Consider the following 15,642-nt stretch of genomic DNA (forward strand, 5'->3'; position numbering starts at 1 on the left):
TCCATATGCACAACAATTTTTTCATTTGCAAATGGTTCCCCCAAGCTTTAAAAACTCGCTCATCAAATTGAGTCGCATATGTTCTCTTTGTCTAAGAAAACTCAAAACCTCAAAATTTGCGCAAGCTGGAATCCAGAAGGATAAAATACAATTCAAGCAAAAAATTACAGTTAGATTCAAGCAAAAAATTCCATAACATATAACGTGAGATTTCTGGGTTTTGCAGTTTGTGGATTTTAATGTTTAGGGATGAGATTTAGTCAAAATTCAAGCAAAAGAGGAGGCAGAGGCAATTTTTTGTTTGAGAATTTTAACGAAAAACTTATGATATTGTTCATTTTAACGAAAAATCACATTTTTACACTAAAAAGTAAATCATAGTATTATTTACTTTATCCTTTATTTTGTCTTTATAGTTAAAACCCAAAATTTTCAAGTCTTTTTCATTAGTTTTCTTTTTTTGTTTTAGAGGAAAAGGAGGAGGGAGTAGAGGAACGAGAGAAGCATTGACGGACAAGGATTGTCTGCCCTCCTTGTTCCCGTGCCCTCCTGTTTTGTGTGGTCACGGTATACCACGTTAACATTTTATATTATTTTTTTATATAGATAATAAGACAAAAATGAATAGTAATATAAAATGTTGACGTGACTTAACAGTGACCACACAAACAATAGTGTATGGGAGGGCACGGGAACAAGAGTGCAGACAATCCACCCAGCCCTCAACTTTTCTTTAATAATTACTCTGCCATGTGTCATACGTTTGCTGGTAAGTACTACTAGCTCTTAATGGATACTGTACTATTCAATAATTTCTTGTATCGGAGCATCTATATTTTATGGGATTTGGATCCTTGCCGGATCCCTGGGGATCCTAGGGATCAACGAACACGGATCGTTGATAAAAAATCGTGCAGTCCTAGTTAAATGTTTTTTATATTTTAAAAAGTAAAACAGCATCGTTTTGCATGAAAAATATAAAAATTATAAAAAAAAAGAAAAAATTATGACTGCATTTTTAATCAACGGTCCGTGTTCGTTGATCCTAAAACCCCCAAGGAGGGGATCCTGCCAAATCCTATTTGATGGTCAACTTACGTAATCCACGTATACAGTAAATCAATAAAATATGACCACAACAATTAAAATGAAAAACAATCTCACCACACACTTTTCACTCGATCACAATATCATAAGTTGTTTATCCATAAATACCTCACCCTTCCTATACGGACTGGTGTTGTTTACTACTATTTTGTTTTTATTCCTACTTTGTCTTCTTATTTCTCATTTCCTCCGTGACTCACATCAGAGCAAGTCCACCCCTAAGGATTTTGTGCCAGCACCTAGCGCATTTATCCACTCAAGTGAACAGTAATATACCCTAGTGAACAGTAACAGACCAAAGCATCTCCACCCCTAAAAAAATGCGCTGGCACCCAGCGCATTTATTTGGTATGTTTTTTTTTTTTTAAAGTTTATTTCGGATATGATTTTTAACCAATTTTGGATAAAATTTCAAATAAACTTAAAAAAAAAACACACTGAAATAAAATTACATACTCATCAAATAAACTTAAAAAAAAAACACACTAAAATAAAATTACATAAACTCATCAAATAAACTATAGAAAGAAAAAAATAATTTTTTTTAAATTTTCTGTATTTTTTAATCATTTTTCTGTATTTTTTAATAAATTTTAATTAAGTTAATTAATCTGGACCGTTGATCTTTGATCGAACGGTCCAGTTTAAAAGTAAAATTTAAATTTTTTTTATTGTTGGAAATCCAATGGTCTAGAAAAACTAGCCGTTGGAAATCCAACGGCTATCGTGAAGCCACGTCGCTGAGCCCAAGTGGGCTGACACCTTTTCAGGTTTCCCTGAAACTCACTCGCGCCTTGCGCGCTTGTGTTGCACGCTCCTGAGAAACAGGCCGGCTTCTGGGTCAGTCCAAAATGTGATGGGCTGTTGCCTGGCATGAGCTGGGTGCCAGGCAATGTAACGGGCTGGAGCAAAAAAACAGGGGGCTGGCCTATTTTTTTGGCTGGGTGCTGGGGAGTTGGTTTTGGGGTGGAATTGCTCTCAGAGAAAAGTAAACACAGAGAGAAAGAGCCCAGCCTAGGCCCACATAGTAGGCCCCACGAAAAATATACGAGAGAGAGTAAATAAAAGGAAGTTCTAATGAAAAGTTCGCGATACTGTTTATTTTAATGAAAAATCATATTTTTACACTAAAAAGTTAAATCTGATACTATTCACTTTACCTTTTATTTTGTCCTTATCGTTAAAACTCAAAAGTTTCAAACCATTTTCATTAGTTTTCCTTAAATAAAAATGATACATTGACGGAAAAAGAAAAATTTAAAATACTTAATTGGTGTGGGATTATAATTATTTGTAATTTTATTTAGTAAGATAATATTAAATTGTATTGTGAGAAAATTATAACGATAATTTATCAATTTTAACTTAATTTAAGCAATGACCTCTTAACTAAAAATTAATTACTAGTGGTCTCTTAACTTATCAAAATATGTAGTTATGATCATTTTCGTTAATTCCGTTAGAATTCCATCAAAATAAGTTATATTAGAATGATCATTGCTACAATTGGGTTAAAATTGAGGGACCATTGCTCTAATTGAGTTAAAGTTGAGAGATTATTTCTCCAATTGAGTTAAAGTTGAGGGACTATTGTTATAATTTTTCTCATTTGGTTTTCTATATTTGCCGCTCAATTCAACCTTATGTGTGTGGAACGTGACTCATTTTCACGGACGTTCCAACAGAGTTAAAGAAAAGGACCATCGTTGCACGTTTTGAAGAGTTAGGGAACCAATAGTATTAAATTTTTAATTAAAAAAACCATTATTTCAATTGAATTAAAGTTGAACAATTATTGCTATAATTTCCTTTTGTGTATTTAAGCATCTTTGTCAAGAAACTTTGAAATTGGTAGTTTAGAGAGACGTGGACCCTAACGGAAATGTAGCTCAGCGGTCATTCTCAATCCCGCGCGCTCACCCGCGCAGTAGGCCCCGCTGAATTTCTGGACCAGATTATCTTCCGACGGGGTAGTATTTTCTCTCCTCTTATTCTCATCATTTTCCTTCTCCTCCTCTAATACATTGTTTTTTATCTTATTGTCTCTATAAAAATATCAATATAAGATGTTGACGTGATTTAATCGTGACCGTTCAAATAAGAGAGGAAGAGAATCCTCCTCCTGGGCAGCACATTCCCCCCTGCCTTAAACAGTCCCCTCCATCCGACAGGCCACGTGTTCACCTCTCCCGATCCTGCTCGACACTTAACCGATAAAAATAAAACACAAAAAATAAAATAAATAAATAAAATAAAAATGTTGTATGGCTATAAATGGGCATGCAGCTGAAAGTAGTAATAATATGTAGAGAGAGAGAGAGAGAGAGAGAGAGAGATAATAATATGGATATATATGTATAGAGAGAGAGAGAGAGAGGAGAGGAATTCTGATTCCGTCAGACGCCATTTTTCGTACCTGCCGAAGAAGCAGAATTTTTACTAATTAAGTGGCAGCAACCAGCGAATAAAGGGTAAATTTCCCAAATTTCGAAACCCTAGCTTTTTTGCTCTCTAATTTATTTTGCCTTGCCAATTATGGGGAATTCTCCAGTTGGTGCAATTGGGGGGGAAAATGCATGGAACTGGGGACTTGTTTGTTCTTGCTGATTTGGTGGATTTTCTGATTTTTTTTGGCTTGCTTATTAGGTGTTTTCAGAGTTAATTGAGCTGAATTTTCTGGGTTTAATTCTGTGTTTCTTACTTGATTGTGGAATTGGGCATGCAGATTAACTTAATTGGTTCGATTGGAAATTATTGAGATGGGTAGGGTTTACTTTTTGCTTTTAACCATGATTATGTTTCATGAGCTAAATTAGTTGTTTCAAGGCATTCTTGAAGAATTATTAAGCATAAATCTGCAGCTTTGGCTACAACTTTAGAGTAGAGGGAATTCTTGTTTATTGATGATTTGTTTATCTATGTATTTTGAGCCTCGACGCAATGGTAAGATTGCTCCATTGTGATCTGGTATTCACCCATTCGAAATGGGAGTCAACATTCCGATTGTGTTGTTGCAGTTCGGTTGATTTTTGATGCCTTGGTGTTGGTAGATTGGGTCTGCTTGTAATTTTCTGTTTTTGAGATATTTTTTTAGTGATAGTGGTGACACTCGTTCACACAGATGGACTCTATTTTTTACACTAATAGATTTCCAATTCAGCAATGTCATACTTTCTTATTATTGTAGTAACATGTTATTTTGGTATGACATTGACCTGGGTGATTATTACTTTGCAGCTACATATTGTTTTCCAACTCTCCACATACAACATCCTCATGACTTCTTCTGTGCGCCATCATTCTGGTAATTTTTTTTTCCCCCAAAATCCATATTCATAAATTTCATATCATATGTGATACCTTTGAGTGACTAAGTCCATTCGACTTGCTGTAAATGGATAAGGACGCATGTTTCTGGCATTTAATTGAGCTGGAGTCGTTAATGTCGCAAGAAATTGGTCGTTTTGGTTCTTCTGCTTGTTTGATAAAAATAATGGTGTAAATTTTGTATTAAACTTGTTCAAGTAAGGGTTTGTTCGTTTTCTTTTTGTGGATTATTCTAGAACCCAATAACTTTTTGTGAGATTAAACATCTGCCTACCTTTTTCATGCCAAATACCCATCTCATTTCTGAAGTTGAGGTTGAAATCATGGTTTGATGTTAGCAAGATCTGTTTCTGTTCCAGTCCTCAACTTCCTTGGGTATTCCTGACTTCGAATTATGGTTTACATAATTTACCATCTCACTGAACTGATAATCCATTTACCCCTTTAATTTGAGGTGTGCCCTAAGGGAGGCTCTACCTTGTGTTGTTTTAGTCGGCCTTAATGCTGTCTAGTAATGCTGTTTTATCACGTCCCGACTACGTGTTTCTTATATTGCTTCCATGCTACATAATGACCGAGGTGGTGATGTACTGCACTTTTTTCTCATATTTCTGGCTGTATAACATTGACGTTCAAGCTTTCAATTCTTTCAATTCTTTGTTATTGATTTTGGTTTTATTTCTTTTCGTGATGTTTGGCATCATGGTTTTTGTTTCGTCCTTTTTTCACTTGTGTGGTTGTGTACCATTTCTTGAACTGCAATGTTATATACTTTACGATAATGGTTTTGCAGATAATAGTGATTCTGATGACCAGCAAAGTCATTCAGAGTCTCAAGTTCATTCATCCTTACCTGCAATTGGAATGTCTCATCCCGGAGTACCAACCACAAATATGCAGTATGCAGTACCTCCACAATTTGGAACAGGACATGCAGTGGTAATCCATCTAAAACTTTTTTTTTATTGTTGATTTGTTTTCATGCAAGAGGAAGTCCATTACTAGTTCTACTTTATTGTTGTGTCATCCATTTTGTGGTTTGTTTGGTGCCATATATTTGTATATGTGTGTGTTTGTCATGACTCCAGGTAGCGAAGATAAGATGAACGTTTATGTAGATGTTGCCCTGTATACATTGGTGATCCTATACACCATGTTTGATCGTCAAGTCTTAGAATGTGCTGAAGCATATATGTGGTAACAGGTTACTTAGTTCATCAAGTAATTTACAGTTATTGTTCTTTTTAATGATTTTGAAGTTGCAATTTTATTACATATGAGATGTTTGCTTCTTAAACTTGGGGAAGCAATGTGCAAGCACATGGCCCCCAAGAGAATTTGTATATGGTTGGAAAGAAAGTAGATTTAGCCTTCAAGACATGCATCCAAGATTGAGAAAGGAAAAAGCAAAAGAAATAAAAAATGGATTAGAGGCTATCACTTGTAAAACAACTGGTGGATTAATAGGACTAAATTACAGGTATCACACTGTTATGATTCTTTGTCAGCATAGTGGGTCATAATTAGGGACATTCATTGCAAAATTTACACTTAAAAAAAAATATGGAAAAAGCTATTCGTGAAATAAAAGATCAATGCATTTTATTTTGAAGACAATGTTGTATTTTCCAAGGTATTTAGGCAGTTTATATGGTTGAGTCTCAAAAATTTTGATCTTCTGTAAATAAAGAGATTAAACTATGCTTTGAAAGGGAAAAAAAGGATGGAGATGGAAGGAAGTGTTTCAAATTGACCCGTGAAATTCTTAATTTGATTTTGTGGGGGTTTAATTTCTAGTAGAGATCTTGTTTCGGGTTGCATTGTTGTCCCAAAGCAATTAAATTTAAGTAAGGGTATAATTATGAAAGTTGTGTTTACACTTCTTTTCCTCCTTTCCATCCTTTTTACTAAACAAATGGAAGGAAAAATCTCCTTCTCTTCCTTTATCCTTCCTTTATGATTTACCGTCTACTTGCTCTTGCAACCTTCCTTCCAAACTAATGTTGGCGAAATTGTTGTTATCGTTTGAAATATTCTTATTCTAGATCTAGAATGTTAAGGATCATTGGTAAGTTTTGCTTCTCAAGGTAAGTTTCATGTAGATGTTTGTTTGTAATATTAATGTAAATGCTTTAGATTAAGCTTAAGATAACCAGCTCCTTTGCAATAATAATGTGAGGAAATCATCTTCGAACTCTTATAGTTGGCACTTGGCATAGATTTTGAAATAAACAATATCCTGTGAGGCAGCTTGTGCATGTCTCCTCTTGGCCTAAGATTTCATCTGGTTCATTTTGTTACCTACTTTGTTGTAAGCGTTCTTAGCCCTATACATTAATGCATAGTTTTTCCTCTTTAGGTGAGCCTTTCCTAGAATACCCTTGTTTACTTTGCCTTCCTATTTTAGTGTATAAATAATTGATTGTGACTACTTTCACTATTTGTTTGAAACTATTGACCTTGTTTGAACAAATTGGTTGCTGTAAGTGCTTCTGTAACTGAATAAACAGCATATCAATGTTCTGGTTCTGCCTAGTTAGATATACAACTTAGAGAGCAAAACAGAGAAATTATCATCTGTACCAAATTGTATTTCAAATATTTTGATACATTATGCTTCGCTTGTCTAATTGAAGGCACCAGGAGCTTACCCCTATCCAGACCCTTACTACAGAAGCATCTTTGCTCCCTATGAAACACAGCCATATCCTTCACAGCCCTATGGGGCCGCACAACCAACGGTATATCTTCCCCGTCTTTTAGATACCATTTCTTGATAATAGTACTTGAATATGGCAAGATGAGACCGCATTTTGCTTATGAGCCTGAAATTTATTGTTATTACTGTGTGTGTTTCATTTCAGGTTCATCTTCAGTTGATGGGAATCCAGCAAGCAGGTGTTCCACTGCCGTCAGATGCAGTTGAGGAACCTGTGTTTGTAAATGCAAAACAATATCATGGTATCTTGCGACGTAGGCAGTCTCGTGCTAAAGCAGAATCTGAAAATAAAGCTCTTAAGAATCGTAAGGTAGTATTGTGGATTGCAAATCCTTGCATCTTGTGTTCAATGAAACGTTTAGTTAGGCTTCATTTATTCATTGGCACTTCAAACTACTCTTGCAGCCATACTTGCATGAATCTCGACACCAGCATGCATTGAGAAGAGCTAGAGGATGCGGGGGTCGCTTTCTTAATGCAAAGAAAAATGAGAACGAACAGGATGAAATGACATCGGGTGACAAATCCCAGTCAAATATCAACTTGAACTCTGATAAAAATGAGCTTGCTTCCTCTGATCGAACGTCCTAAATAATTCAGAAGCAATTGCAACACCCAAGGGGCCACAGGAAGCATTTATTCTTCAACAACCGCCGGGACGGAGGTCCCAATACCAGCTTCGTTAGTCTCGGTAGTGCTTCACTGTGGCTGGACACTTGAAGGTTCATTAGCAATAGCATATGTATAGGTTCTAAAGTATTAGGCTTGTAGGGATGTTGCGAAAGACGAAGTAGGCAGAGTCTTATTGAAGTAGAGTGATATAACCTTGTCGACAACGGGTTTCGTTTTAACCCGATGCACTTTGTTTCCCGAGAGGGTGACGGTTAAGAATGCTGTGTGGTGTACGCTTGAACTTAAACCTGTTTGTGAGGTTGGAAACTCGTAGGACAAAATATAGAGTTGTGTTGTTTGGTTTGGTAATGCTTCATTAGATCGGCAGAGAGATTAGGTTGGCTGCTGATTGTGTCTTAGTAGTAGAGTATTGGTAGTAGTTATATGACTTGTATTCGTTTGTTATCGATTCGGACAATAAGTTTAATGGTTAATGAAATTGGGTGCATCCTTTTTCCTTTGTGAAGATGAAGGGTTTACTAAACGGGAATTGAATTCTGCACTCGTTTTCACCTTCTGGACTCCTCCGTGTCTCCTCCGTGTCGTTAAGCGATTTTAACTGACAATCGAGCGACAGAATTAAGGGGAGGAGTGCAGAAGGTGAAAAGGTTAGTGCGTAAGTTGTTCTCCTTGCTAAGAATGATCGAGCTATGAGCACGAGCAGGTTGGCACTCAGGGGGTGTTCGGGCGGGGAAGAACGGTGCAATATGAGATGGTGATCGATCTCTATTCTAAAATTAAAGGGAAGGGGCTGGGCTGCCTATTCATTCAATACTCGACCGCCCGGTGCCATTGGTGCGGGTTGTAAGACCATATTCAATGGAGAGGGCTAAAGGTTCAAAAGTTAAAAAATGGTCTAATTTGTTCAAACTTTCATCTTCAACTGATGGTTGTGCTATAATTCTATGGAGCCCACCAGGTGTCATTATTTGGTCAAAGGGACATCAGGCTGGCCAAATATAGCCTCTTTCTTAGCCCCTTTTTAGGGCCCCAACTCCTCACTTGAAATAATTGATTCAAATTGAACGTCTAATGTTAAAAACATTCAACGATAGTTTAGTTAAATTAACAAATAAATTTGAAGTATAAATTTAAAACTAATAAAGTATTGAGGGGGCTATGTTTAGCCCTTTTTGGTTGGAGATGATATATGTGACAGCCCGTCCCTAAAAATTGTAGTTTTTATAATTTTTAAAGTGTTAAATTACAAAAATGTCCTAGAAGTGAAGGTGTTGACTTTCATTGACCAACGCGTAGTGAAACGTACTAAATATTCTTTTAATGTATTCCTGAAGTATTCGACGATACGAACTCGTAAATGCAAGCAGAAGTGAATTTGGAGTTACAATTAAAGTTTTATGGAGCTACGAACCAAATGTATTTTGAAGAAATAATTTATTCTAAGAATATTATATTATTTTGTACTAAATGATTGGGCCACATGGGTGTGGCTAAGAAGGGGGAATCGGGAAGAAGAAGAATCAAAGGAGAAGGAGAGGGCTACTGCCCAATCAGAAAGAAGAAATAGATGAGACTAACGAACCAGAGAGGAGAGAAATGAGGGAAATGAGGGAAGGTGAGTAGAAGGGGAAGTCGGGTCTTCTCCTTAACCTGCGCGACCTGGCCAAGCTTCAAGGCCAAATTCGTTCATTTTCTGGCCAATTTTTGGTGAATTGTCTTGAACCACTACCTAGAAACACCACCCTAGCCCTCCATCTTCCATTTCCACCCAAAATTTGAAGGAATTTGGTTGAAGTTTGATGGAAAAACCACAATGGGTGCCGCAGGAAGGATTGCACGAGATCGACCAAACCTGAAACAATTTCATTCAATTACCACTACCAAAACACTCCCCTAGAACCCAGGAACAAAGCCCATGGAGGCGTTGGAGCAAGTTTGGAGGTCGAATCGAATCACACGCAATTCTAGGGTTTTGTACGGTTTTAGCAAAATTGGAGCTTTTCCCGTCCAAATTGGCCTTGGCCGCAGGTATAAGGTTTGCTCTACTATTTGAGAACTTCAATTCTGTAATTTTTGAGAATTTTTAGAAATAGTTGAAATTTTCGGCTAGCTGGGGCGGCCGACCACCACCCGCGACGGCGCATGGCCAAGAGGCCGTCGATGTTATTCTTAGGCTAATTAGATACCTTGAGTTCAGTTTTGGTAGTTGTATGACGTAGGTTGATTGTTGAAATCTAAATTCTCTACGTTACGTTAATAGGTCATTATATGAATCGACGATCCGACCGTTGGATCGTCACCAAACTTTAATATATTATAGTACGTAATGTTTGAGAACCATAGGAACTTACGGATTGGGAATCCGACGTACGGATCTTCTCGAATTGGATTTGTAAGTTCATAAAATAAAATGTTGACCGCCACTTGATTTTGGCAATTGGCGGAGATCCGACATTTGGATCATAGTGAAACCTTAGGATGTTATTCAAGAAGTATAATATGGATCTTTGGAAGCAACGGATCGGAAATCTGTGATGCTGATCTTCCGAATTGAATTGCGTAGGGATGCGTTTTATGTAAATTATGTATTTTATCGGTCAGAACTCTGAGATGTGATTCGATAATTGGTTATAGGCGACGATGGTTCATGATGTCTCGATATGCATGTTAGGGAGTCGTAGCGCGGACCTTAGGTGAGTGGGTCTTTTCCTTTCTACTTTATATTATATATATATATATATATATAATTGACAATTCCATAAATGTTTATAAATTGATTATTGCTTATGATTACTGTGAATGCTTTGAAATACTATTGCGAACTACGAATAGCTTGATCTCGGTTTAGGGTACGTAGGCAGTCTAACGAAATGTTAGATGCAACCATATAATAAATGAGAATGAATAATCGAGACAATAGCCTAGTTTGGTAATGGGGCATTACAGTTTATGCGTTATAGACCATTTGTTTATATGTTTATATATCTGGAAATATTATGATATGTTGAATTTTAGACTTACATCTTGGTATTTCCATATGTATATTCCTTGCACATAATTATTGTGAACGCTCCAAAGTGCAAAGGTGAACGTAGGACACACAGGTAAGTTCAGGTAAATTCAGGGAAGTATATGGTATTAGTTGAATTAATGGGGTAATGGTATGACTACATTTATGTTTTAAGCAACTCCGACACTGTTGTACAGGTTGCAATAGTAGGAAACTCCGGCATTGTCGTACAGGTTGCATATAAATCGTACATGTTGTATTAGATACATTTAAAGCTCATAAACCTGCACCTTGGTGTTAGTGCTTCCGCCCGTGGCCAGGGCACAATCCTTCACGTAATGTTCACCTCCCGCACCATACGCTTACCTTGAATTCAACGTAGGTGCACAGGTTTGTCGTACAGACCACTATAGGTGGTTCCGACTCGTAGGTGACTCTTCACGTGATCGTAGCACTTGAGCGTATTCGTTTACACCCAGTTTTGTCGTACAGACCACTACAATGGTTTCGACTTTTGTGGCGTAAAGCCGTATAGGTCACTATAAGTGACTCCGGCTAAATTGATTGATGAGATATGAATAAGCCGTATAGGTCACTATAGGTGACTCCGGCTAGATTGACTGATGAGATATGAATATGCCGTATAGGTCACTATAGGTGACTCCAGCTAGATTGATTGATGACATATGAATATGTCGTACATGTCACTACAGGTGACTCTGACTTATATGCTAGTAATGATTGATGATATATTAATGAGATATGGATAAGTCGTACAGGTCACTAAAGGTGACTCTCGACTTATGAGCTAGCATAAGTGATGAGATATGGATAAGTCGTACAGGTCACTAGAGGTGGCTCTCGACTTATGAGCTAACATATGTGATGAGATATGGATAAGTCGTACAGGTCACTAGAGGTGACTCCCAATTTATGAGCTAGCATATGTGATGAGATATGGATAAGTTGTACATGTCACTAGAGGTGACTCCCAGCTTATGAGCTAGCATATGTGATGAGATATGGATAAGTCGTACAGGTCACTAGAGGTGACTCCCGACTTATGAGCTAGCATATGTAATGAGATATGTGATGAGCTAGCATATGTGATGAAATATGTGATGAGCTAGCATGTGTGATGAAATAGGTGATGAACTAGTATATGTGATGAGATATGGGTAAGTCATACAGGTCACCCTAGGTGACTTTGACTTGCGTACTAGTATGAGTTATTAATCGCATGATTATTTGATACTACTGATGAGATGCTATGTTGTGATATATTATGATTTTTCTGGAAATTATATAGGTATTACAGTGAGGAGTTATAATGTTTTATATGGTTTCTTTTAAAATCTTATTTACAGGGCCACTTACCCTTGTCTTGTCTTCACCCTCCAGGTTTTATCAGCTGAGCTTTCTTATCGTCGAAGATTCATGGCAATTCTTAGTATTGGAGATTATTTCAAGGGTACGATTCTTAATTCACTATTTTGTACTTACTTATGCTCTAACGTCACGTGTGAAGTGGGTTTATTCTCACTCACCAGTGCACTATGGTATTTAGGCACTCTTAGGTTTAAATTTATTCCCAATTTTTCCACATCATCAGACTTTATGGCTTCATCACCTACCAGGTGTCGGCCAGCACAGCTCGATTCGGAGTCCTAGTGGACATTCCGGGTCGATGTGTGTCAATATATGAGTATGGCCAGGTACTATTTATTTAAAAATAATATTTTGCAGGGTTATAATTTTAGATGGGGCTATGTTTAGCTCTTTCAGTTGGATATGGCATTTTCAGGGCCAAAGGACCATGTTTAGCCCTATAGTGTCGCAACTCGGCCCCGACCCCCACCACATCTAGGACTCGACTTTGCCGTAGCACGATATTGTCCGTTTTGGACACCAACCACGCCATCATGGTTTTGTTTTTGGGAACTCACACGAGAACTTCCTAGTGGGTCACCCATCCTGTGATTGCTCTTGCGCGAACTCGCTTAACTTCGAAGTTCCGATGGAACCTGAAGCCAATGAGCTCTCAAAAGGCCTCGTGCTATAGGGAGGGAAGTATGTACATATAAACTTAAAAAATTCACTCACCTGGGCGATGTAGGATGTTACATATAGCCCTACAAGAAATTATTTTTTAACGAACAGTGCTAGCCATATTTTATACCATCTCCAACCGAATGAGCCAAATGACCATAGGACAAAACATAGCCCTTTGACAAAAAACTCATCTCCAACCAAAATGGGCTACTTTTTAGCCCGCTCAATAATTTATTATTTTAATTAAATTAATATGGTTAATTGAATTAAACTACCATATTAAAATAAGATTTTCCGACATATTTTGAGTGTCACTTGTCTCTAAGGTTTTCAGACATAATTGAATTAAACTACCATATTGAAATAAAATAAGATAAGATAGTATGAAATGGTGAAAAGAATGCGAGAAATAGTGTAAAAATGGCTTAGGTATTTATAGGAAAAAAAATTAGAAATTTTTTTATTTTAAAAAATTTCATCTAAACAGCTTTGTAATTTATCGTAAGATTAAATTATGTTAATGCCAAATTCACCTAACAAATGGCGCTAGAACAAACCTCTTCATAAAATTAAGCTTTGCTATTTTATCGGAAAATGGAATGGAGCTGCTTTGGGAATTTCAGGCTGGAAAATGGAATATAATCAATAAATGGCGCTGGCTAGGCTACTGTATGGGGCTGACTGGCTGGCTCATTTTGGCCACCCCCGCTGGCTTGGTGTTTGATTTTTGGTCAAGTGGGGCCCATAAGCCTTTTGGCCTAGCCTTCGGTTGGAGATAGTTTTTGTGTCAAAACGAGCTATATTTTGGCCTATGGCCCTTTTGTCACATCCCGACCTGGGCCCCCACCACATCCTGAGCTCAATTTTACCGTAGCACGATATTGTCCGCTTTGAGCCCCGACCACACCCTCACGGTTTTGTTTTTAGGAACTCACACGAGAACTTCTCAGTGGGTCACCCATCCTGGGATTGCTCATGTGCGAACTCGCTTAACTTCGGAGTTTCAATGGAATCCGAAGCCAATGAGCTCTCAAAAAGCCTCATGCTAGGTAGAGATGAGAATATACATATAAGGCTTACATGATCCACTCCCCTGCCGGTCCGGACCCCCATCACATCCTGGGCTCGACTCTACCGTAGCATGATATTGTCCACTTTGGACATCGATCATGCCCTCATGGTTTTGTTTCTGGGAACTCATACGAGAACTTCCCAATGGGTCACCTATCATGGGATTGCTCTTGCACGAACTAGCTTAACTTCGGAGTTCCGATGAAACCCGAATCCAGTGAGCTCCCAAAATGCCTCGTGCTAAGTAGAGTTAGGAATATACATATAAGGCTTATAAGATCTACTCATCTGGGCGATGTGAAATGTTACAATCCACCCCCCTTAGGGGCCCAACGTCCTTGTCGGCACACTTCCGACCAGGGATTGGCTCTAATACCAAATTGTCACATCCCGGCCCGGGCCACCACCACATCTTGGGCTTGACTCCACTGTAGCACGATATTGTCCGCTTTGGGCCCCGACCACGCTCTCATGGTTTTGTTTATGGGAACTCACACGAGCAGAACTTCCTAATAGGTCACCCATCATGGGAATGCTCTGGCCCATTCTCGCTTAACTTCATAGTTCATTCGGAACCCGAAACCAGTGAGCTCCTAAAAATCCTCGTGCTAGATAAAGATAAGAATATACATACAAGGCTTACATGATCCACTCCCCTGGGTGATGTGGGATGTTACACCTTTGGCCTGGTCGATTAGAGATAGCCTAAGGAGTCAATCAATCTTTGACCTCTCAGTGTCCCTCCTAAACCATCTCCAACCGAGCCGGTCATAGGGCCATATGTCAAAGGATAGCTCTTTTTTGACACAAAACCCTTATTCAATTTAGGTCTGGGCCAAAAAATCTTGGGACCCACCATGCCAAAATCTAGCCATATGGGCATCGGGCTGGCCATCTTTAGTCAGCCAGGCAGCCCTTTTAGTTGGGCTCAAATGGATTTTTATTTTTTACCTTTTTAAGACGAAATTAAAAAAAAATTAAAATTCTAATTTTTTTCCTATAAATACCTAAGACATTTCTACATCATTTCTCACATCTTTTTCACCCTTCCATACTATCTTACGTCATTTTATTTCAATTCTTCACATTTTATTCACATCAATCACTCTTTTCATACACACACATCTCTTACCTCTTTCAATAATATTTCCTTTAATTTTTTTCAATAATTTTCAACTAGTCACATCTACAAGTGGCACTTCAATGATGTACGAATGTTTATTCATTTAGCGACAAGTGGCACTCAAATATGTTCGGAAACCTTATTTTAATATGGTAGTTTAATTCAATCAACCAATAAAATTAAAGAACAAACTTAAAATAATAAATTATTGAGGGGACTAAAAAATGGCCCCTTTCAATTGGAGATAGTGTATAAATATGGTCTAACACTATTTATTAAAAAATAATTTCTTGCAGGGCTATAATCAAGACGGGGGCTAAACATAGCCCATCCGGTTGGAGATGACCTTAAGTTATCTCTAATGGAAAGGGCCAAAGGTTCAAAAGTCAAAATTTGGTCTGATTTGTTCATAAACTCATTTTTAAATGATGATTGAGCTATTATTCTATGGAGTCCACTAGACCATTATTTAGCCAAATGCAGCCCTCTCTTAGCTCATTTTTAGGGGTTCAGCTCATCAGTTGCAATAATTGATTCATATTCAACGCTAGATTTGAAAACATCCAAAGGTCGTTTAATTACCTTAACCAATAAATTTAA

The 15,642-nt window shown here is 37.7% G+C and overlaps 1 protein-coding gene across 1 annotated transcript; it reads left to right on the forward strand.

The window, feature by feature from the left end:
• Window positions 1–3,394: 3,394 nt before the first annotated feature.
• On the forward strand, window positions 3,395–8,286 carry LOC126623433 (nuclear transcription factor Y subunit A-7-like). Its single transcript, XM_050292330.1, has 6 exons — window positions 3,395–3,578; window positions 4,345–4,411; window positions 5,228–5,373; window positions 7,071–7,175; window positions 7,299–7,463; window positions 7,559–8,286. Exons 2-6 carry the CDS (start codon window positions 4,384–4,386, stop codon window positions 7,742–7,744), a joined length of 630 nt encoding a protein of 209 aa, XP_050148287.1. The 5' UTR covers window positions 3,395–3,578; window positions 4,345–4,383; the 3' UTR covers window positions 7,745–8,286.
• Window positions 8,287–15,642: the final 7,356 nt, after the last annotated feature.

This window comes from Malus sylvestris, chromosome 5, assembly GCF_916048215.2.
Source record: "Malus sylvestris chromosome 5, drMalSylv7.2, whole genome shotgun sequence".
Lineage (NCBI taxonomy): Eukaryota > Viridiplantae > Streptophyta > Magnoliopsida > Rosales > Rosaceae > Malus > Malus sylvestris.